At 40.6% G+C, this 23,984-nt stretch overlaps 1 protein-coding gene across 7 annotated transcripts in view; it reads left to right on the top strand.

The window, feature by feature from the left end:
• Positions 1–23,984, top strand: part of NBEA (neurobeachin) — a 637,956-nt gene that overhangs the window by 188,806 nt on the left and 425,166 nt on the right. For all 7 annotated transcript variants that reach the window (XM_037800588.1, XM_037800589.1, XM_037800586.1 and 4 more), the window contains exons 18-24: positions 1,709–1,817; positions 14,474–14,555; positions 14,775–14,898; positions 15,683–15,875; positions 17,617–18,630; positions 20,343–20,560; positions 22,709–22,862. In XM_037800588.1, the coding sequence (XP_037656516.1) occupies positions 1,709–1,817; positions 14,474–14,555; positions 14,775–14,898; positions 15,683–15,875; positions 17,617–18,630; positions 20,343–20,560; positions 22,709–22,862 (1,894 nt within the window). The remainder of the gene's footprint in view (positions 1–1,708; positions 1,818–14,473; positions 14,556–14,774; positions 14,899–15,682; positions 15,876–17,616; positions 18,631–20,342; positions 20,561–22,708; positions 22,863–23,984) is intronic.

Raw genomic sequence — 23,984 nt, 5'->3', positions numbered from 1 at the left:
AACCAGCTGCAGAATGAACCTGACCCGTTGCTTCCCTCATCTAGGCAGAGTATTCTTCAATGCCCCCACCCCCCAAGCTAGAATCGGCACCTCAGCAAACACTTCCATTAGAGCATATCCTTTAGGAGCACACCTGGCTCTTGAGTAGTTGCAGTTGCGGAGGCCCAGGTAGGAGATTGGCTGAGCTGTGGCCTTGACCAGCTCTGTGTGGTCCAGACATTGCAGAGGCAGTGCTTCGGCATTTATTTCCCACTGAGGGCAAACGGAAGCTTCCGGCTCCTCTTCGTGGCTGTGGCTTGAGCTGAAGGAGTCTCCATAATCCGTAATCTGCAGTAGTCCTGTTTTCTCAAGGGGCCAGCTGGCCTTTTTCAGTCTTGCTGTAGTGGTTTGCAAACGATGCCACAAGACAAACATGCCAGCTTCCTCATGGGTTTAGGTGGTTGTGGTCTTGATCTCCCTGGACAGAGATTTGGCTGAGGGCACAAGCTGTCCTGAGTCTCTGTGGAGTGTGGAGCTCGGAGGCTGGCATTAGAAGAGAGGTTTCCAGGTGAGCGGTACTCGGATGAATGGTTCCTTACTTGATTGCTGTGTTAGTGAGGGTAACAGGAAGAGTTAAAGAAATCTTAGTCACTTACCGAAATAGCAGTTTCCTTTATGTTCACTCAAAGCCCAAATGGGCTTCCTTAGCTGGCACTGGCTCTTAGAAGCAGTGAGTTGGAGCCCCAGGTTTCCCCTTCCACCTGACCCCCTGACTCGATGAAGGGCTGCTGCTTTCATCGCTTGGGGAAAGAGCAAGGAAGATGCACGCGGGTACCTTTTCTATGGGCCAGGCCTAAAAACAGTCTACAGCTTTTCTGCTCACACTCCATCGGCTGAGCTAGTTAGCACACCCAGGAGTGAGAGAGGCTGGACATGGAGTACACTGTGGACCCAGCAGAGAAGTCGGAGGCCTTGGTGATTCGCTAACTAGTTCATGTCACAGGTGCCACGTCCAAGTAGGGAGAAATAGAAAATCAAAGAAAGAAATGAAACACTGAAGGTTGGGAGCCAGGAAGACCCAGGTGTTGACCTTCTATGGAGGTGACAGGAGTGAGAGGTCTGTAGGGCTAGCACCTGTGTGCTGCAGGGTCCCTTTTCTTCCCCTACTGTCGGGTGTGGTGGGGAGAGTTCAAGGAGCCAACAGTAAGGAGAAAAGTTGTTTTTGTTTTGTTTTAAATAAGCCCTTTGGCAGACCACAAATAAAAGCAACAAGAAGTCCTCTAAACCTGTGTATAATTATTTTGCTTCATGAGCCCATCACCAGGATAGAGTACTCACTTTTCACCCTAATTTTAAATTGTAGATCGTAACATTTATCACAGATAATTTTATAGATTATGAACTTGGGCAGAAATATTTTTAAAATTCCATGATCTCTGTGTTACAGGAAAACAAAAATTTTAACCCAATAAAAATAACTGCTAAATACTAGAAATTTTGAATTAATAGCTGTCAGCATTTCTATAATGTTTTATAATTTGTGTATTTCACATTTTGGTGTACACAACTATTTTGAGAACTGTTGGAAGTTTAGAAGACAGCTGTGCTATAACACAGCTGTCTTTTTGTAAAAGCTTCTGTATCTGTTGATAGAATGTGCTTTCTTATCCAGATGTCATGTGATCAGAAAATCCTGTGTTTCATGTTTTTTTTTTCCCCTTCTCTCCAGGAGAAAAGTTGAAATCATGCACACCCACAGTCTTTTCACTCTTCTTGGAGAAAGGCTGATGTTGCATACAAACACTGTGACTGTCACCACGTACAACACACTTTATGAGGTAAAAAATAGGTCTGCAAAAAGTTGGAAACCCTCTTAAGCTTTGAGTTGGGCTTAGTAATTGGTCGGTTAATCTAAAAAGCCAGGAATCATTTTTTAAAAGTGATGAACAGAACCTATAGTTTTTAATTTCAATTTAAAGCATATCCATGTACAATTATTTGCCAGTCTTTTGACATGGTTCTATGGCATTTCTTTGAGTATGGGTTTGCTGATTGACCTTGCAATCTTTCTTTCATAAACCACATCCTTTATATGTTGTCTGTTAGTTCTGCTTTCTCTCTCTCTAGCACCAGTGTAAGTGATATCCTTTTCAAATCTTATATTTTTCCATTCTTTTGCATTTTTCTTCCCCTCATGCAACTTACTAGTGGTTGTTTTTAGTTACTCACTGTTAACGGAGTTTTTCCGAAGTATTCTACTTAGTTTCCACAGAATTAACCAAACGTCTTTTACTTTTCATATGAATAATTTATTGACCATTGAAACATTTAAAATGTGTGATTACAACTGGTATCAGTAGGTTTGGGATTTAACAAAGTGACTCTTAGTTCACATACAACTCACTTGGTGGAAACACACATGGGCAGCCCCCTGGGCAAGAGGTGGGCAAGAGGTGAGTGTGCCCTCACCTCGGGGGCTCTGGTGGCCAGACGAGGGGCAGTTGGTCATGAGATCGTCTGCTGTAAGTCCAGTTGGGTTTTGGTATGAAAGGATTTCAGAATTGTTTTTGGAACTGAATTTTTTTTTTTACTGACTGTAATTTTATATTTGAAACACTACTTGTATAATTAATGTTCTGACATATAATAAGTTTAGTCAACGGGGATCTGAACATTATTGCAAAAGACTTCTCTTGGGTTATGTGAGAAGTGTTCTCACCCAAATAATTATGTGTAAAATACATATTAGTATCAGAGAGGAAAAAGCTCCTCCCAACATTAAGTTATAGTTGACACTGGAGAAAAGTGTTGATAAGATTACTTGTAAGATGATGCCTGGAAGCAGCTTTAGGCCTCACCATCTCCATTCAGAAACCACTTCCTCATTACTTCTAACAGGAGAGCACAGTGTCGGGCTCAGTGTCTTCTGTGAAATGGCCATACTGTCTCAGAAATTAGCTGTTGTTTTTTTAACACAAAAATATTAAGACTGTTTCCTGACAGTAACCTTAACTCTCCTTTCCTGTAACTGAATCTTTAGTGGCCCTACTATGCTTCTCTAGTGCAAGGGCTATCACTACCTGTTTTTGTGTGGCCTGTGAGCTAAGAATGGTTTTTATACTTTTAAATGGTTGAAAACAATCCCAAGAAAATAATATTTCATGACATGTAAAATTATATGAATTTGGACTTCAGCCTCCATAAATAAAGCTTTATTGGAACACAGCCACACTTGTTCATTTAGGCATTGCCTAGGGCTCGGTGAGTAGTCGCGCCAGACCGCATCCCGCACCCTCGTTCCACTGCGCTGCTGGTGCACGACAGATCACAGCAACACAGCATGTTGTGTATTGTGTGTGGAAAATGTATTGTGTATCACTGAACCACGGTTTATTTTTATCAACACGTGTCTTAGTTTCATTTGGGTGCCAAAATAGTTACCACAAAGTGGGCGGCTTAAACAGCAGACGTTCATTCCCTCGCACTTGTGGAGGCCGGAAGTCCAGCGCCGGTGTGCTGTCGGGTCACGCCCCAGTCTGTCCCCTCCTCTCCCGGCCGGTGGTCAGGTGGTCGGGTGGTCCTTGGCCTTCCTTGGCTGTCGGGCGTCGCTCCAGCCTTTGCCCCCCTCGCCATTGGCGTTCTTCCTTGGGCGGCTCCTCTGGGTCTCCGTGCCCAGGGCTCCCTCCGCTTTCTCTCGAGGGACGTGGTCAGTGGGCTCCGGGTCCACCCTTCCTCATGATGTCTGCAAGGACCCCTTTTCCAGATGAGGCCACATGCACAGGTGCTGGCACCAGGGCTCGCACATGGCTTTTTTGTGGACACAGTTTGGCTACTCTCCAGGGTGGACCTCATGTCAAAAGCGAGAAGAGAAAAGCGGACTCTGAATAGTGGAGTACGGATTATTTTACTGTAGAATTAGATGGCAGAACAGTGTGACGAAAGAGTCGCAGGCCAGACTTGGCTCCCAGGCTGCGGTTTTCCTACCCCTGGTCTGTAATGTTACTTTTAGCCATTGTGTTTCATCTTTTCTCTGTTCTATTCTCTCATCAGTGAATTTGATTGGCTGCTCTTTAGATTTATGAAGAAAGCACTTATTGCTACTGTGTTTTTTTTGTTTCTAAGCTTCATATCCCCATTTTTTGTCCACCACTCCTCAGATCACATGATTTGTAGACTCTTTATCCTCCAAGGCCCAGTTTCTCTGAATTGTAGTGGACATTGCTCACTTTTGGTGTAGAAACCTGAACAAGTACTACAGAACAGTGTAACCATGCAGTCTGATGAGGTCATTCCCCTTCTTGGTTCTGGTGTTATATTTCCCTAATAATAGCTGTCTTTCATTGGACATGTACCGTGTCCCGTCACCTGGGGAAGGACTTTATTATTTCAGATTCTTAAAATGGCCCTATGAAACTGGTATTTTTATTACCTTTCTAAACAGAGAAATTGAGACTGTCACACCATTGATAAACGGTCATAAAATTGGCCTGGTATAGATCTGTGCCTCAGGCAAGAGTGTCAGAATCTTCCTACAATTTGACACCATCACAGTCTTCTGAATCAGAATCTTGCTGCAGTATCTGAGTAGGGGTCTGAATGCTAATGTCAAAGATTGATTAACTGGCATTTCTGTCTCTGTTTTCTAATCTCCTGATTGCTCCTGTCAGTGATGCCTAAATACGCTTTTTTAATCATTGTCTCGCATATGTGAGTTTCTGACACTTTCCTTACTTTTGCCTGTGCTCAAGGTCAATCAGGTAAAGGTATTCATTGTTAATGAAACTTTATGCTAAAATAAAAGTGTAGCATGATAATATAAGATGCTAAATTTGAAAAATCACTGTGTATGCCTAACCTTAAATAAGTAAATATGTGCGTGTAGGTATGCACACATCTGAATATTTTAGTAGTCGTCTTGGCAAATGACACAGCAGCATGTTTTTCTACCAACTGGACTTGCATGCACTGCTAGTCTCCAGATTTTGGTGTCTAGTGATGTTCTGAACCAAATGAAGCCAGGCGGCTGCTGACTCGGAATCTGAGGAGAAAAGGTGGGAAAAAGCCACAATTCTGGAATGATGAAGGAGTGAACTGACAGAGCCTTTCTCTGACCATTTTGTTAATCATGTATGTTTTAAAGTAGTAATCATGGTCAAATGAAATAAATTTCTAAGGACTATGAGTTAACGATACCGAGAAAAGTTAATGTAAGTATATGAAAGTCACGAGAGAGATGGTGATGCTGTGACTGGTTATCACCAGTGATCCATGGAAGGGTAGGAAGTACTTTTGGCATAAGCTTTCCTGCCAGTTCTGCACCACCAGGGTTTGCAGAGGGCATCGTTTTGGAGGGGGATGTGAAGTTGCAAACATTTAAAACTCGTTTGATGGGTATGACCTTCAGACCTCACGAACACGGCAAGTGACATTACAGAGCGCTCTGTCCCTGATTCTGGTTCTTGTCACTGTAAGTGACAAGAAGAAAACTCAGCCTCAGGACCTGCTTCTTAGGTTTAAGTCCTTCCTGGAGCAGCAGCCGGGCCTCGTGCCCTCGCAGGGCTCTGTTGGTTGACAGCAGAGAGTTTGAAACCTTCTTAGCTGAGAGGGTCTTCATTTTTGTTTGGCAAAATTACTTTCACTCATCAGTGTATAAAATAAACTTTCCTGCAACTCTAAGAAAGTATAAAATCAAACACAGAAATAATAATGAAGTGCATCAGACCTCTGGTGTTGATAATGAAATTTTAGAATAGATTTCTATGGTATTTTAGTAAAGTGTTTGAAATCATTATGTGTGAGTCTGTATCTCTATTTAATGTTCTTGTATATGTTTTGACTGAAAACTAAATTGTAAATTGTAGTTTAAATTGTTTAAGGCTATTTAATTAATTAAGTTTGCAATTATTGACATATTTTTAAGGAAAACTAATTTTGAGAAAGATTTCTTGTTTAATAAATTGGGCCATAAAATATAAATTATATTGAGCATCTCTTTTTGTGTACCAAAGACCCTTGGAATTAAAGTATTATGTTTCTTGTTTCATATTTCATAAAAAATATGTTTCTGTTTTTATCTGCCTGCCTTGAATGCTGATATTGCTAGAGTCATCTCACTTGTGGAGTCCAGGTTTCAGATGGGCAAGAACATGGAGCATTTTATGAAAAGTTTGGGGATCGTGGGAAGTTTTTTGTTTTTACTCCTTCACAGTAATGGACTAGAGTCACAGTGGGAACGGATTTGTAGGGAGGGCAACAGTGAGAAGCAGTATAAGGAGAAGAACAGAGCAAGCAAATAGAAGGCCCTGGCTTTTAGGACTTACTGAAGAAGTGTTCGGGTGAGACACAAGCAGGAGTGTGATTTCTGACTTCCAGGGCTCCCCTTGCGGGTTCTGGCATCGCTCAGGTCAGGGCTTTCAGTGTCTTCACGGGTCAGGGCAGCGGTTTGCCCGGGTGGCCCCTCCGCACATGGGCCGGTGTTACTGTCCGAGCACAGTGGGAGGCTGCTCACTGTGGGCCACGGCAGTGCCGTCCTTGGGGTGGATTTCGTGTGGGCTCCTCGGGTGAGTGTGTCTGTTCCACGGCGCTAGGTACCACGCACGCACGAGGAGTTGCGTGTCTGCATCTAGTCCTCGCCTCTCCCTGGCTCTGTGTCTGTATCCATGGTTGGCCGGAGCAAATGATGAGTTCATCCCCAATTCTGATCCTTTTCCCATGTCCAGGCTGCCACACTGAGGGTTGCATAACTCTGAGGAGTGCCTTTGACCCCGTAATTCTCTCTGAGAATTGCATCTCCTGGAGTTGTTTCATGACATTTTTTCAATTTGTAAGGTGTGTCCAATTGACTCCCTGTCTCAGCACAGCAGTGCATTCACCCGGCCCAAATGGAAGGTCGTCTTCAGTCTGTCCTCTCCCTCACTGCCTGCTTCCATCTGTTGCAACCCTCTGTCCACTCTAACTGGGTAGTGTGGCCTGTGTTATTCCAGAGTCCTCTGTCCCTGATTCTGGTTCTCCTCGTCTCTCACTTAGACGTATTTGCCTTTCGACTTATCTCACCACCTCTAGAATTGCTCCCTTTTAGCCTATTAACAAATTCACTGATGTTAGTCTAAAAAACACAAATCTCACTGTTACACTCTTGCGTTAAAGTGTTTGCTCATTCCATACTCTTTGTAGAGTGAAAGTAAATTATGAACTCTCCTATGGAGTCTGACCCTAACCTCCTCCTTCGGCTCATCTTCTGGTACTTACTCACACTTGCCTTATTTTTCAGTCATATTAGACTTGCCATCTGCAAACTTGCATGGTTTCAGGCAGCTGTTTCTTTTCTGAAATACTTTCCTTCCCATTCTAAGCCTGGTTTCCTATCCAAAGCCTTTGTCAGTGCACTCTTTAATCCTATAAATATTGCTGATTCTTTTTTTCTTTGATTACTAAAGTTGTACCAGCTGAAAGGTCAGTTCTATTAGGATAAGGACTATGTGATAATGATCTTTAAAACTATAAGTCTGATAAGATCCCTGTAATATAGTAAACACTCAATAAATTTTAAATAATAAAGTTAGGCTTTTTAGCAGGAAATGTCAAAAAACAATGAGTTATGAAAATATAAAAATTACCTTAACTACCATGACAACTAAAAAATGTTTCAATTAACAAAACATCCTTGTCTCTTAGTTTCCTGAGATGAATTCATTCTGCAGATGGTTTACTAGGAAATGAGTTGGCTCTAAGGGATGCCTCTTTGAAATTACTCAAAGCCCTTTTTTACACAGATACTTTTTGAAAATCACAGTCTTTGGAAAATTCACATCTTAAATTTCATTTACTTTATTTTTGCTTTGTTACTTCATTTCTAAATTTTGGATAATTATATGTTCCTCTGTAAATGATTTGTAGTATTCCCTAATACACTTAAAATTATTTGTTAGATTTTAGAATATATCTTCTAAAGACAGTACAACCAGCCTTTTAGGTTTAATTAACTTGTAGATCTGAACAGTGCTATCTTATTAATTATTTTAGTAAATATTGTGACATTACTTTCAGAGTATAGGTTTGGGTTCACTACTACTCTTTATAGACTATTCCTATAATTCTGGTAAACACATAATATACACAGAGGTAGCCAGATGGGATCTTATAAACTGAAGAGCTCAGTTTCTTACAGGAATAATTAACTGATTGAAAAAAGAGAAAAGGGAAACCGGGTTCTGGTTTACCAAGATGGTGGGTAAGATGCTCCCAATGACATTTCCCCATAGAATCTTTGGAAAAACCAGCAAAAACTGGCAGAACCACCTTCTACAGATCTCTGCAGACAGATAAAGAGTAGAAGAGCTTCAGTAACTGGGCGAGTGCCGAATCAAGGAAACAGCTTTAAAGAACAGTAGAAGAAGCTTGTCTTACTCGTGCTAGCCCCTTCAGCACCCCGCCTTGGCATGGTCTGGAGCCAACCTGTGCTCCCATGGTGAGTCCGTGGCCCTGTTCCTGTGGGAGCTGAGTAGTTCCTGTGTGCATAATGCAGTGCCTGTATGCCAGTGCCAGTCAATAGGGTGGCAGCCTGAAAGGCTGAGTCAAGAAACTCATCTTGAGCTCTCCCTCCTGGAACTTGCCCAGCAGGCACAAGTGGCTTGCTGACATCCAAAGCAGAATTACAAGCAACTGAGTGAAAGCAGCCTGAGGGAAAGGATTACCTGCGTTTAGTTATGCAATAGAGGACTTGGGAGAGAAAGTCTATTTTATAGGGAGTAGAGGGTGCATTTGAATTCCTATAAATGGGGCATTTCCTAGGACCAGGAGTGAACATAATTCCAAGGACAAGGCTCAGGCTCAAACAAGATGGAGAGGACCCCATGATTCACATAATCTTCTTGATAGGAGGCTAAACACTGACGGACAGCACCAGACAACACAGAGCTAATTTACAACGATTGTAAAAGGTGGTTGTTTTCGTTTTGGATTATTTGTTCTGCTATGTTCTTGGCATTCAAGAAAATCTCCAGCATATCAAAAGCCAAATATAGACTTAAGGAACAGCTCAGGAACTAAATCCCAGAGTTAACACATTAAAATATTAAAATGTGCAACACGAAACAAAAGATTACGAGACAGACAAGCCAGCAGGAAGTGATGCCCTATCCAGAGGAACAAGATAAAAATCCAGAAAAAATCAACAAAGAAGACCAAATTTGGGGTATATAGGAAAAATGCTTTACAAAAATGATCCTCAGTGTGCTCAAGGAGATTAAGGGAAAACACAGAGAAGGAGCTAAAGAATATCAGGAAAACAGTGAATGAACAGTATGAGAATCTTAGTAAAGAGATGCAAAGTTTTAAAAGGGACCAACAGAAGTACTGGAGTGGAAGACCACAGTGGCTGAAATGAAAAATCCCCTGCAGGGTTTCTGGAGCAGATGTACCCAGCAGAAGAATCAGTGTGTTTCAAGATAAGAAAATTGGAATGAGTCAGGCTGAGGAATGGAAAGCAAAAAGAAAAAAAAAGTCCACAAAGACCAAGAGACCTGTGGCCCAACATCAGGTGTACCAATATATGCAAATTATGGGAGTCCAAGAAGGAGAAGAGAGAGAGAAAGGAGCAGAAGGAATATTCAAAGAAATAATTACAGAAAGCTTTCCAAATGTAAAGAAAGACATGACTGCTCATTCAAAAACCCCAGCAAACACAAAGAAGATAAACTAGAAGAGAACCATGCCCAGGCACATGGTAGTCAAACTGTTGAATGCCAAGGATAAAGAAAGAGTTCTGAAAGCTGCAAGAGAAAAAGCAACGTGTTATGTACAAGGGAGTCCCCATAAGATTAAGTGCTGATTTTTCATCAGAAACCCTGAGGGGGTATAAAAAGGCAGTGGGATGTAAGTTAAGGTGCTGACAGAAAACAATTGCCAACCAAGAATTTTATATCCAGCTAGAATGTGTTTCAGAAATATGGGAGAGATTAAGAGAGTCCCAGGTAAACAAAAGCTGATGGAGTTTGTTACCACTAGATCTTACCTACAAGACACGCTAAAAGGAGTTCGTCAGACTCAAAGGAAAGGACACTAGACAGTGGATCGAAGTAGCATAAAGAAACAGACTTCTGACGAAGTTAACCTTTATGGGTAACTATAAATGCCAGACGATTGTATTGTATTTGGAATGTAACTCCACTTTTTACTTTTTACAGGCTCTAAAATGCAAATGCATAAAAAGGAATGATCAATCTTTGGTTTTCGATATATGGTGTATAAAAATATAATTTGGAACAAGTAAAACAAAAAGGTGGGGGGATGTTTGGATAGAGGAACAGTGTATGTGTATGCTGCTGAAGTTAAGTCGGTAACAAATCAAACTTGATTTAGGATGATAAATTTAAGCCCCATCGTGACTACACAGAAACTATTACGAAAAATACATACTGAAAGAAATGAGAAGGGACTCAAAAAAGTACGTAATAAAAATAAAATAAATATGAAAGTAGGCCTTAACAGAAGAATTGAGGGACAGAAAGGTATAAAACTTAGAAAGATCATATAGCAAAATGGTAGAAGAAAGTCCTGCAAGATCAGCTTCTACTTTAAATGTAAATAAACTGTCCAGTCGAAAGGTAGAGATTGGTAGAATAGATAAAAATGCATGACCCAACTGTATGCTGTTTACAAAAGACTGACCTTAAATTCAAAGACAAAAGTAGATTGAAAGTGTAAGTGAGAAATTATATACTATGCAAACATTAACCAACAGGCAACTGGGGTAGTTGTATAGTATCGGATAAAATAGACTTTAAATCAAAAAACTGAGAGAAAAAGGAGGTCACTGTATACTGATAAAGGGGTCAATTCAACAAGAAGACCTAACAATTATAAATATTCATGTACCTAAGGTTCGAGTCCCAAAATATATGATGCAATTATTGGCAGATGTAAAGGGAGAAGTAGGTGGTTCTATGTTAAATGTAGGAAACTTTTTTTGCACCACTTTCACTAATGGGCAGAACCTCTAGACAGAAGATAGTAGGGAAGTAGAAGACTTGAAAGATACTATAAAGCAACAAGACCTGACTGCTTTACGTAGAACACATCACCCGACAGCAGCAGAGGACACTTCTCTCTAGTGCACATAGTGGTTCTCCAGTATAGACCATATGTTAGATCACAGAACAAGTCTCAATATATTAAAATTACTGATATCATACAATGTATCATCTCCAACCAAATGAAATGAACCTAGAAATCAATAACAAGGAGAACTAAAAAATTGACAAGTTTGTGGAAATTAAACAGTACACTCTTAAACAGCCGATGGTCAAAGAAGAAATCACGGGAATTAGGAAATGTCTTGAAGCAATTGAATATATAACATACCAAAACATACGGGATGCAGCAGATGCAGTGCTGAGATGGAAAGGTATTGCTCTTCCCAGCCTGCATTTTTAAAGAAGATCTCAAATCTGAGATGTAACCTAAAACTGGAAATAGTTTGCTCTTCCAAAAAGAAGAGCAAAGTAATCCAAAAATATTTGACAGAAATAACAACACTTAGAGCAGAGATAAATGAAATAGAGAATAATAATAATAATAAAAGCTATCACTGAAAGTGGAAATATTTCTTTTAAAAGATCAATAAAATTGAGAAATCTTTAGCTTGATTGAAGAAATATAAAGAGGATGCAAATAACTAAAATCAGAAATGAAGGGAGTGTTATAATTACCAACCACACAAATATTAAAAAGATTTTAATAGAATATTATGAATAATTGTACACTGACAAATCTGATAACCCAGACAAACTGGACAATTTGTAGAAACACGCAAAGCACCTACACTGACTCCAGAAGAAATGGATCTTAAACAGACCAATAATAGGTAAAGAGATTGAGTCACTAATGAATAATCTCCCAACAGTGAAAAACTCAGGACAGGTGACTCCACTGGTGAATTTTACCAAGCATTTCAAGACTTAATAGCAATCCTGCTCACAATCTTCCAAAAATATTGGAGTAGGGGGAACACTCCTTAACTCCTTTGATGAGTTCCCAAATCACCCCATTGCAAATCCAGGTAAAAATACCACAAGTAAAGAAAATTACAGACCAATATGTCTTCTGAATATAGATTCATTAACTGAATGCAGTAACATGTTTAAAGAATTATACACTGTGATCAAGTGGGATTTATCCCAAGATTGGTTCAACATGAGAAAAATCTATTAATGCAGTGCACCACATTAATATCATGAGGGGAAAAAAAAAATCTTGATCATCTCAGTTGAAACAGAAAAGGCATTTGACAAAATACAGCACTCCCTCTGGATGAAAAACACCTAGAAAACTAGGAATAGAAGCAGACTTCTTCAATATGATATAGAATATATATGAAAATTGCACAGCTAACATTATACATGATGGTGAAAGACTGAAAGCTTTCCCTTAAGATCAGAGCAAGACAAGGGTGCCTACTGTCACTGCGGTTGTTCAACATGTACTGGAAGTTCTAGCCAGAGCAATTAGGCAAGAGAGAGAAAGAAAGGCATCCCAATTGGAAAAGAAGAAGTAAAACTTTCCCTGCTTGCAGATGACATAATCCTGTAATACAGAAAATCTCAAAAGACCCACAAGAAAGCTAATATCAACATGCAAGAATCAGTAGTGTTTCTGTACACTAGTAATGAATAATCTGAAGGAGAAATCAAGAAAAAAATTCCATTTAAAATAACAACTAGAATAATCAAATATCTGGAAATAAATTTAACTCCGGATGTAAAGGACTTGTAAAAGCACCAATAAATGGAAGGATGTGCTCCGTTCATGCATTTGAAGACAAAATATTAAGATGTCAGTTCTACCAAAAGTGATTTACAGATACCATGCAATCCCACTCAACATTCCTACAGCCTTCTCTGTGTAAGTGGAAAAGGCAATCATCAAATTTATATTGAAGAAAACGGGTCCCTCAAGAGCTTAAACCATCTTGAAAAAGATCAAAGTTGGAGGACTCACACGGCCTGATTTTAAAACATATTACAAAGCTGAAAGATCAGAACAGCCTGGTATGGGCACAAGAACAGGTATATAGACCAGTGGAGTTCAGAAACGTATCTGTGGCCAGTTGACTTCTGACAAGCGTGCCAAGTCCACGCAGTGGGGAAAAATAGTTTCTTCAGCAAATGGTGCGGGGAAAACTGAATGTCCACATGTAAAAGAATGAAGGTAGATCCCTGCCTCACTGTGTACAAAAATTAACTCAATATAGAAATAAAACCAGGCATAGAAGGACAAATATCATCTGATCTCACTCATATGAAATAGTTTGCAAATGCATAGAGTCTGAAAATAGAATACAGATTATCAGCGGTAGGGGTTAGAAATGGAGAGCTACTGCTTAATTGGAACAGAGTTTCTGTTTGGGGCAAGAAAATGTTTTTTGTAATGGATGGTGGTCCTGGTAGCATAGCACTGTCAATGTAATTAATTTCACTGACTTACATTCTTAAATGTGGCTAAAAGGGGAAATTTTATGTTGTATATATGTTACCAGAACAGACATTTAAAAACAACCGTACGACTGTATAGTACAGTGAACTGTAATGTAAACTCTGGACTATAGTTAATAGTGTAATAATATGGTTTCATGAATTGTAGTAAAGTTATCACACCAATGCAAAGGTAAATAATAGGGAAAATTCTGTGTAGGGGGCTTTATGTGGGAAGTCTGTATTTTCTGCATGCATTTTCTGTAAACCTACAGAAAAATAATTTTCAAAACAAAATGTATTAAAAATTTTTTTCTAGTAAGGGTACAACAATTAATGAGCAAAAATTATTTTAAATTGTTAAAAATTATTTTAAAAATTGGTCTCCTTTGAAACTTGAAGTACCTTATAACAATCAAACTTGTCTCAAAATTAAAGAATCTCACCTATAGACAGTTAAGTAAGATATATTCTTATTCAAACTTTCATTTCACATTCTGTACTACTTTGTTTTTCTGGTCAAGCTTTACCTTTTAATTTTAAAGAAAAACTTTTAAAACTCATTTGTAAATGGGAGTAACATTTTTTATGAAGATTTTTCTCTCATCATACTTTCTTTTGAAGTAAGGACCCAGGCGCAGGCATTACTTTCTTGTTTACTTATTTTCTAATTTTTAAAATATATGTTTCCATAACAAATCAAATGTTTATGTCTCCAACACAAGTATTTTAAGGATATAAACTGAAAAGTTGTTTCACACAGAAAAAATTATGGATTTCCCAATTAGTCTTTTCTTCTATAGATATTGGTCCTGGGTTTATCTTTATGTATAATATTTTAAAATTTGAGGAATACAGAGTTAAAGAGTAAGAAATATGTGGAATTCAATAGGAAGACCATTTACAGGAGATGTTTCTTTTGTTTGGAAGAGAATTGACGTTTTTGCAGGTTTTTTATGTGTCGATATTTTGTAGTTGTGACTTAACTGGTGTTTTAAATGAAATTCAATTTTTTTGTCTTTCAGATCTTGACAGAACAAGTATGTACTCAGGTTGTACACAAACCACATCCAGAGCCGGATTCTACAGTGAAAATTCAGAATCCAAGTGAGCAAATGGCACTTGTTTTTTGTAATGTGGTAGTAGCGTGGCCACATGTGCAACGAAAGCACCCAGTTTCCTAGCCACTGATACCACTATGGTGTTTACATACATCATGACGCTCATAAGTCTTCTGTCATGGAGTTGGAAATCGGTAAACACTTTTGGAGTTGAAGGTAGGATGCAGTTACACATCTTTGACAGGAGTGTTTTGTTCATTTGCAGTGATTCTTAAGGTGGTGGCAACGTTGTTAAAAAATTCTACACCAAGTGCAGAACTTATGGAAGTTCGTCGTCTGTTTTTATCTGACATGATAAAACTTTTCAGTAACAGCCGTGAAAATAGAAGGTAAGCAGTTTCAGTACTGTGAAAAGTTTATTCCATAATTAATCTTATTTTCTGTCTCCTCAATTTTTCCTGTTTTCAAACAGAAAATATTTCATACATTCCCTATTTTCCTAAGTACTCAAGTCACTTTTAAAGGTATTGTATTTCTTTTAAGTCATCTGTATGTAATATAGTCTGTTTATTTTTATAAGTTTTTATTGAATTTCTGGCTATTATATTTTACTTTACATATGAATTTTCACAGACCCTTATTTAAAGTATACAGTTCCATTCTCTGATTCCCGTGTATCACCAACATTGTTTGTAGCTGTAGTTGTGTTGGATTTGCCCTTACTCGTTCCTTTTCCCAGTTTCTCCTTGACTGGCTGGTGCCCTTTGGAGCTGGCTTGCTGTGGGAAAAGCCCAGTACTGGACCTTGGGACAGGGTGGCCTTAGTGCGCAGTCTCAGGGCAGTCTGGTGGGAAAGGGAGCAACAAAGTAGCGGTTAATTTATAACGTCAAGCAGGGAGTCAGTGTGAAGTGTGGTGGGAGATTATCCAAACAGTAACTAACCCTGAACGGGAGAGGTTGGAAAGGATTTTGAATGATAACGAGGAACTTTCTAAGTGGAGAAATGGGAAAAAGACATTTCAGGTATAGAAAATAAAAAAAATAGAATGTGTAAAATGGCAGTGCACCTTGTTTTACCTAGGTCAGTCCATATTTCACTATCTTCTCTAAATTTAAAAATAGTAAATTTTCATTTAATTTAGCTGTTTATAAGTAGACCTCTTATTTTCCCCAGGTGCTTATTGCAGTGTTCAGTGTGGCAAGATTGGATGTTTTCTCTTGGCTATATCAATCCTAAGAATTCTGAGGAACAGAAGGTTACTGAGATGGTCTACAACATCTTCCGGATTCTTTTGTATCACGCAATAAAATACGAGTGGGGAGGCTGGAGAGTCTGGGTGGATACGCTCTCCATCGCCCATTCCAAGGTAGCCAGGCCACGCCTCACCATCACCTGGGTTTCGCCTCGGGTTAAATACCTGTGAACAGTCGTCTGGTGCCATCTCGTGGGCAACTCAGTTATGGCAGATTTCTTTATCCCAAATTTCTCTCCTTTCCGTTTTTCCTCCTCTATTCATAGCATGTTCAAGCTTGGTGGTATCTTAAAGATGGTTTAATTCATACCACAATTTTATAAACTTGAAATTTATGACCCAAAGATGATAAGACACCCGTTTTATAGCAGTTCTAAGAATTAGCCGTTATTTTAGGTGAAACATACCTGATTCTTATAAGAATATTTCATAATATATTCTCTGAAATATACTTTCTTAGACTTTGTTTTAATAAAGTAGCCAGAAATCATTGTCATTTCCAAGTGACTCACATAAGGCATTAAACTGTTGGAGTTCAGTGGCATTTTTAATTATATTGTCTTTTCTTTATATTTAAAATAAATAGTATTAAGTCCTTGGTAAAATGAATAGTGAAGTGAAATTTACAAATACATACATATTAGGTTTTGGAAATTAAAAGTTTAGATTTCTCAATGATGTCGTAGAAGAAGCATGTGTGTTACAAGTTTGATCCAATCTATGCCATAATTTGATTTTGTGACTTTGGGAAACTTATTTAGTTCTTTAAGGTAGGGGTTAGCAAACTTTTTTAAAGGGGCACATAGTAAATATTTTAGGCTTTGCAGGCCATACAGTTTTTGATGCAACCATTTACCTCTACTGTGTGGTGTGAAAACAGTGACAGACAATGCATAAACAAACTAGCATGGCTGTGTGCCAGTTAAAGTTTATTTAGGAAAACAGATTGAGCAGGTTTGGCCCATAGGCTGTAGGTTGCCAACTCTGCTTTTGGGGATTGATTTCCTCTTCTCTGAAATGTAGATGTTACTGTACTTCTATAATCTACAAAGGACAAACACTGAATATAAAATTCTGTTATACTGTCATTTACATATAAATTAATATTACATGTGCTTATAATGAAGAATTTTGAACTCATTTTGTAATTTTTAGAAGAATTTTTACTTTTGTTATAAATTTTTTATTTTTAATGTATTGGCCCCTCACTTTAATCATTGTATTAACAAATTTGAAAATAGTGTTTTAAAGGAAAAGAAATTGTGAGTCTCTGTGTAAGAAATATATATTCTGATTATTCCTTAACAAGCTATGTAAAGTAAAAAAATTAAAGGCTATGTAAGGATAAATTCATTTTTAACAGTTTATAAATATGTTTCAATTTTTTTAGCCTCTTTTGTGGGAATAGGAGCAGTATGGGCAATAGATGGTGAAAGCTGATTAGTAATAGTGCTTTGGATAGTGTAAATTATTAGCTGCCAGTTCTCTGTTTAAGCTTAGATGGCTTAAATATCTTTTAGGAGTTCAAGTGGTAAATTAGGGTAGCAAAGCATTGAAATACTTAACCTGAAAGAAAAGAACACTTTATTTGAACCTTTAATATTGCTCGTTTACCTAAGTGTGTGACTTCAGGCAAGTTGCAAATGTCATGTGTAACTATTTTTGATGATTATTTCCAAACACTTAGTAAGACTAAGCACTTGTCTTAGGATTATTATGTGCTAAGTTTGAAATCTTAAAATTCCTGCCACTTCTTTTGCTATTATTACCATAATTTTATTTATCATTAATTTTTTTGCTCTTGGTATATACAAAATGCCTTCATGTGAAATATTTTCATCTGCTTACTCCTAAGGTCACTTACGAAGCCCATAAGGAATACTTAGCCAAAATGTATGAGGAGTATCAAAGGCAGGAAGAGGAGAACATTAAAAAGGGAAAGAAAGGGAGCGTGAGTACCATCTCCGGTCTCTCCTCTCAAGCAACAGGGGCCAAAGGTGGGATGGAAATCCGAGAGATGGAAGACCTGTCTCAGAGCCAGAGCCCTGAGAGTGAGACAGATTACCCCGTCAGCACGGACACCAGGGACTTGCTCATGTCTGCAAAGGTGTCGGAGGATATTCTTGGGAACCCAGACAGACCAGGAAGTGGTGTACATGTGGAAGTGCACGATCTTCTGGTTGACATCAAAGCAGAGAAGGTGGAAGCCACGGAGGTGAAGCTGGACGACTTGGATCTGTCACCTGAGACGCTGGTCGGCGTAGAGAACGGGGCCCTGGTGGAGGTGGAGTCCTTGCTGGACAACGTGTACAGCGCTGCCGTGGAGAAGCTGCAGAGCAACGTGCACGGTACTGCCGTACTCAGAAAAAATGAAGACAAGGACAATGGCCCGTTGATAACCTTAGCAGATGAGAAGGACGAGCTTCCCGGTCGTGCTGCATCGTTTCTCTTTGATAAGCTCCCCAAACAGGAGGAGAAGCTGCTGCCTGAGCTGTCCAGTAGTCACATCATCCCCAGCATTCAGGACGCACAGGTGCATCTCGGGGTGGGCGATGACCTGGGGCTGCTCGCACACGTGGCCGCGAGCGTGGACTTGACGTGCACGTCCAGTATACTAGAAGAGAAGGAGTTCAAAATTCATACAGCCGCAGATGGAATGAGCAGTATTTCTGAAAGAGACTTGGCACCGCCATCTAAAGGGTTAGAATATGCTGAAATGACTGCCACAACTCTGGAAACTGAGTCTTCTGGTAGCAAAATGGTACCAAATATTGATGCAGGAAGTATAATCTCAGATACAGAGAGATCTGATGATGGTAAAGAATCAGGAAAGGAAATCCGAAAGATCCAGACCACGGCTACAACACAGGCAAGTTATCCTATGCGAGTTCCCAAAATAAAAAAAGGGACTGAATAGATGCTGAGTCAGAACACAAAAGCAGAGTGAATTCTTACCAGTTTCACCATGTTTATGTTCATTTATGGTTCAATGGTCATATATGGAATCTTGTAGCTTGGTGGGGTATATATAAAATAAAATAGAAATGTCTAAATTGTAATTCTACCTCTGCCTCTCCTGTGTGTGGGACTTTGCTCTTTTCCGGGGCCCGGTTCCTTCTGTGGTACAGCAGGCCTCGAGGGGCTGTACAGTGCCTACCATTTCGTGACCCTGTGGCTACATTTACACATTTTGTTCTGGACATCTTCCTTCCGAATACTTGATTAGTTTTAACCTTTTTGGCTCCAGGCCCATCCTTGTTCTGTGGATTACACGAAAGAGGACTTGGAGCCCGTATTGAGCTGATAAATGAAAAGAAGGAGAGAGAAAGGGGAGCTGTTGCTTACCCAGTGCCGGTGCTGTGTGTTGTCAGCTGTAACCCTCTCAGCAGCCTGTGAGGTGGAACATGGGGCAGTACTAGCGTGAGAGGTTGTTTTTGTTTGGTTGGTTGGTGGTTTGTTTACAACGACATGGATAGGAATTTGTTATGAGGAAATTAACGACTCTTATGCCGGCCGGCTAGGAAATATTAATGCTGTAGTTTGGGCCTCACCAGAGTGAAGCTGAAAACAGATGATGCTTTCTGCCATGGAGTTTACTTGTTGAGCTTTGAGTTGTCAGACTGCTTCCTTATTTCCTAGGCTAAGCAAAACTCTATGGTGAAGAGTCAAAGAAGTTATAATACAACTTTTATCCCCTTAATGATTTTGTTTTTGTTGTTTTCTGGGTTTTCCACTCAGCTTTTTATGTCATTGAAGATGAATTTGATGTGAGTGCATGAGACTTAAGTTATAGAGAGTATGCCATGCTCTCTAGGTGTCTTTGCAGTCTAATACGAATCCTTAAAAATATATTCCGCATGGGGGAAAGGTAGTTCTGTTTTTAATCTGTTAACCTTCAATTTCCATATTTGTAGCAATTGTACCACAGTGGTAATTGGCAGGAAATAGGGATATTGAATTGGGTACAGATTTAAAATAAAGAAAACCAAGTTGTGCTATTTATTGAGCATAATACTGTCTGGGCTTGTTTTTCACTCACAGTTCATAGGCATTTTTTGTTTTTTTTTTGTTTTTTGGGGGGTTTGATTTCTTGCTTAGGAAATGATTTCCTTTTACTAAATTAGAAGTACTTGAATAAAATGGACGTTAAAGTTAACATGAGTCTTTTAAAGTAATATTCTGCTAACACTGTGTTTAAAATTGCAAGTGGTTAACGGCACACCTTTCGTATCCCTCAGACTATGGGGGTTCTGGTGGGCTAGTGGAAGGCGCTGGGAGCGGGGCCAAGGCTGCTCGCTCTGGTTTTCAGCTTGAACCTTGCTGTGAGCTTCAGGTGTTTCGTTGCTGCTCCCAGATTCTAGGACCATGCGATAGAAGCAGTAATGGCAACGTGTGCAGCCCTGAAAGGTTGCTGTGAGGGGCTCATCAGGTGGATGATAGAAGTCGAGTGTCTGAACCTCCTCGGGGTTGGCAGGGGCTTCCTGCTCCCCTCCCTCGCTCCTCATTCTCTAGTTCTCGTTGTTTTCATTTTGAAATCAGGTCTTTCTCTTTGCTCCACAAAGTTCCCTTTTCTCTCTCCAGGCCATCCAGGGCCGGGCCATCCCTCACCCGGACAGAGACCTCAGAGTGGACTTGGGCTTCCGTGGGATGCCCATGACGGAGGAGCAGCGGCGCCAGTTCAGCCCGGGCCCGCGCACCACCATGTTCCGGATCCCCGAGTTCAAGTGGTCGCCCATGCACCAGCGGCTGCTCACCGACCTGCTGTTCGCCCTGGAGACGGACGTCCACGTGTGGAGGAGGTGAGGGCGCTGCCCCCGGCACAGCGCACCGTCCACGCCGGCGAGCGCACGTGCTTCCTCGGTGGAGCAAACGCACGCACGAGGGAACTGCAGCATCGTGCAGAACTCACAAGCTGAATGTCGTAACAGGGATCATTTAAAGTTTTGATAGAAATGGAAATATTTTTCACAAGGATTATAAGGCCTGGGATTAATACTAACCTAAGAATTTAGGCTTAAAAGATTTAAAAAGCAAAAATTTGAAATCTGGCATTGCCTTTTCTGTGTAGAAAGGAGATTTAACAACAATAACAAGAAAGCTCAGCTTTGGTTTAGAGAAATTTCTCCATTTTTATCTTTTCCTATTAAAATTAATAGCAGGGACTAAATTTATTCTTGATGTTATGATTGTAACATATAGAGAGCGCTAAAATGAAATTTGGAACTCACCTTATGCCGTCTATGTTTTTAGAATTGAATGTGTATGTATATATATATATATATATATATATATATAAGTGGTTAGTGGGTGTTGTTAGTTCAAGTACAATCACTTAAAGGGAAAAAGTCCACATAAATTAAGCCATTATCTTTCCTCCTTTCTCTGTCATTTTCCCCCAGCAGCACATCAGTTGTGAGCATGTGTCGTTCTCGTGGGCATGTGTCTAGCTTAGGAAGCTGGTGGCAGGAAGGACGCAAGCGCCTCTGCATGTTGCACGGGATGTCAGGTGCCGCGAGGGTCCCAGCTCAGGCGGGCACCTCTGCTGCCCCGGCTTTGCTTTCGGGATCCAGTGCAGGCGTCAGGCGTCAGTCCCTCATAGAAAACTTCCCCACATCAGAACTCAGGGCGTCTCCTTCCCTCCTCCCTCCCTCCTTGTCCTCCTCCCCTTCTTCCTCTCCAGTCTCCTCCTCTTCTCTTTTTCCTAAAAGAGCCCTCTCAGGAAACTTCCCCGTCGGCCCCGTGGCCGGCGCACTGGCACGCTCAGCTCTGAACCAGGTTGTGGCCTCTGTAGGCTGCTGGCTGTGCCCACCCTCCCTGTGCCCCGTGCAGCTCAGAAACAGAGGGGTCAGAGGAGCCGCGGGTGTGGGGGCCGCGTCAGCCGGGCCTGCCGCAGGAGGTCTGACCTGTGCTTCGGTTTGATCATCTGTTTTTAGGCTCCTCATGTGACGGAAACAGTGGTCTTCCCATTGCTAATGTCACTATAGCTGACTTGCCTGGGCATGGTAGCCAAGGACATGGGCGTACCGTGCCACCCCGCGTGTGTAACGGGAATGTCAGCGCACAGAGGCGCTCTGGAGCAGTGGTTTCAGGATTAGCAGCCTCCAGGAGCATGCTCAGCTCTTCTAGCAGCAGCACCCTGCGGGGCCTCTCATGAAATTCCCTAACAGAAAGTTAATTGCTAATGATTTTAAAAGATAGCACTTCATCTTTAGAACAGGGAAGAATATCCTGAGATCTTAAGTATAATAGACAATATCTTGTAACTCTTAAAAGGCCAGAATCACTGAACTTTGATCCTAGATGATCTCTTTGTTCCACTTTTCTACCAGGAAATGGTTCATGCTGTTGACTGATGCTCAGCTAAAGGAGTGTGTTTCTTTGGGTCCCTACTTCGCTTGGCTTGTGTGGGAAGGTGGCACTGCCAGCCTACCTGGAGGTCTTTTCCTCTTTCTTACTCAGCGAGTCCTTGAGTTTTTACCGGTTTATGCTCCACTCTCAGTGGCTGGCACTGCGCCTTCCCATCCTGCCTGGTCAGAGGCAGGGCTGTGGCCTGAGGGGTGGGGCTTTCGATGGCTTTCCAGTGATTGTGCCTTTTCAGCACAAAGCATCCAGCTTCGGCCAAAATAGTAAATAAGCTTTCGCCCAAATTCATTTACTTAGAGTCCTGGAATCTAGTTAATACACTGTATTTTTCAAGCAGAGACAAAATAATGATTTATTACATTTGGGCACAAAAAACCCCACTGAGATTAATGCTGCAGTTTTGGATATATGCTATTGCAGTCCTAAGTTGTTTTCTTTTTCTAATAACTCCATTTTTAGTTTGCCTTGCTCTTCTCAATTCTATCGTTTTTCATTTTTAAAATGTTACAATTGTAAATAAAGTGTCTATACTTATCTTAAGCCAAGGAAATGCTCTTTTCTGTTTTGTTTTCCTGTTATTTTAGCCATTCCACCAAGTCTGTCATGGATTTTGTCAATAGCAATGAAAACATTATTTTTGTACATAACACAATTCACCTCATCTCCCAAATGGTGGACAACATCATCATTGCCTGCGGCGGGATCCTGCCGCTGCTCTCAGCCGCTACGTCGCCAACCGTAAGTACCCGCTCGTCCGCCGGCCCTGCCCTGCGTGTGGCCACTGCTTTTCCAGTCGGGGTGGGGCCCGCTCTGTGTGTGTGTGTGCGTGCGTGCGCATGTGTGTGTGCGCGTGCGTGTGGAGGCCTTTCTCTGGTAATTCTCATGTGTACCTCTTGGGAAGAGCCATTGCTGTAAGTGATTTAACTTTATTTTCTAGATGTTGTGTGGTGTGTTAACTGTTAGAACCCTTGTTCTGTCAGTCTTGGAGCTCTGAAGACAAACGCACGTTACGTGATAATTAGAGTCATGAATTTAAACTTGACCAAAATAATCATTAGACATGCTGTCTCGTACAGACTGCTTCAAATAGGGTTTCTAAAGGGGACGTCAGTTGGAGTGTGACATTCCTGCTGTCTGAAGATGAGTCTTGAGACCAGTAACTTTACTGACCAACAGTTGCTATCTACTTTTTACCTAGTGACCTTCTCATGAATTCTTAGATTATTTCTTATTTTACGCTTCAGCATGAAAAAGGATAAAATAGCATTTTTCTGCTGTCTGAAAAATTTCATAATCCTAGAAAACCTCAAACAAGTTTGCGTTAGTTACATGGCCTCTAGTAACATTTTCAGCTGACTCTATTGACTGGTTCAGCACTTACTAAAAAATAAAATACAGGCTTTTCTCTACTTCTTTCAATATAAAATATTGAAATTAATATAATGAATTTGAGAGCCATCTAATGTTAATTGTATGTGTTTGAAAATATAATGCCTCAGTGTTAACTTTATATTTTAGAAATATCAGTGAGTCATATCAAAACAAAAAGACTCTGTAGCTACTTGCTCCGATGGGAAGGAATAGAGAAACAGGCTTCCACATCACCTGTGTTCTTGCTGGCATGTTGGAAATTCATCCTTACCCCAAAGTACACCTTTGCCCGAGAGAGGCCTGCTCTGTTTTGCTCAGGACTCTCGCTTGGCGATGGTGTGCCCCGTCCTTGCCGAGCCTTCCCCCGACTCCTCCTGGCTCTGTTCCTTCAGCACAGCCGCCACCAGGGCAGCGTGGAAGCCTGAGCGCAGCGGCCGCATGCATGTCCTCAGCTCCCCAGCCCCCCAGACAGAGGCGAGCGGGCCGCCG

The sequence above is a fragment of the Choloepus didactylus genome, chromosome 12 (genome assembly GCF_015220235.1).
Source record: "Choloepus didactylus isolate mChoDid1 chromosome 12, mChoDid1.pri, whole genome shotgun sequence".
Lineage (NCBI taxonomy): Eukaryota > Metazoa > Chordata > Mammalia > Pilosa > Megalonychidae > Choloepus > Choloepus didactylus.
Note: the sequence above shows the minus strand (reverse complement) of the source record. Positions and strands in the feature narration are given on the sequence as shown.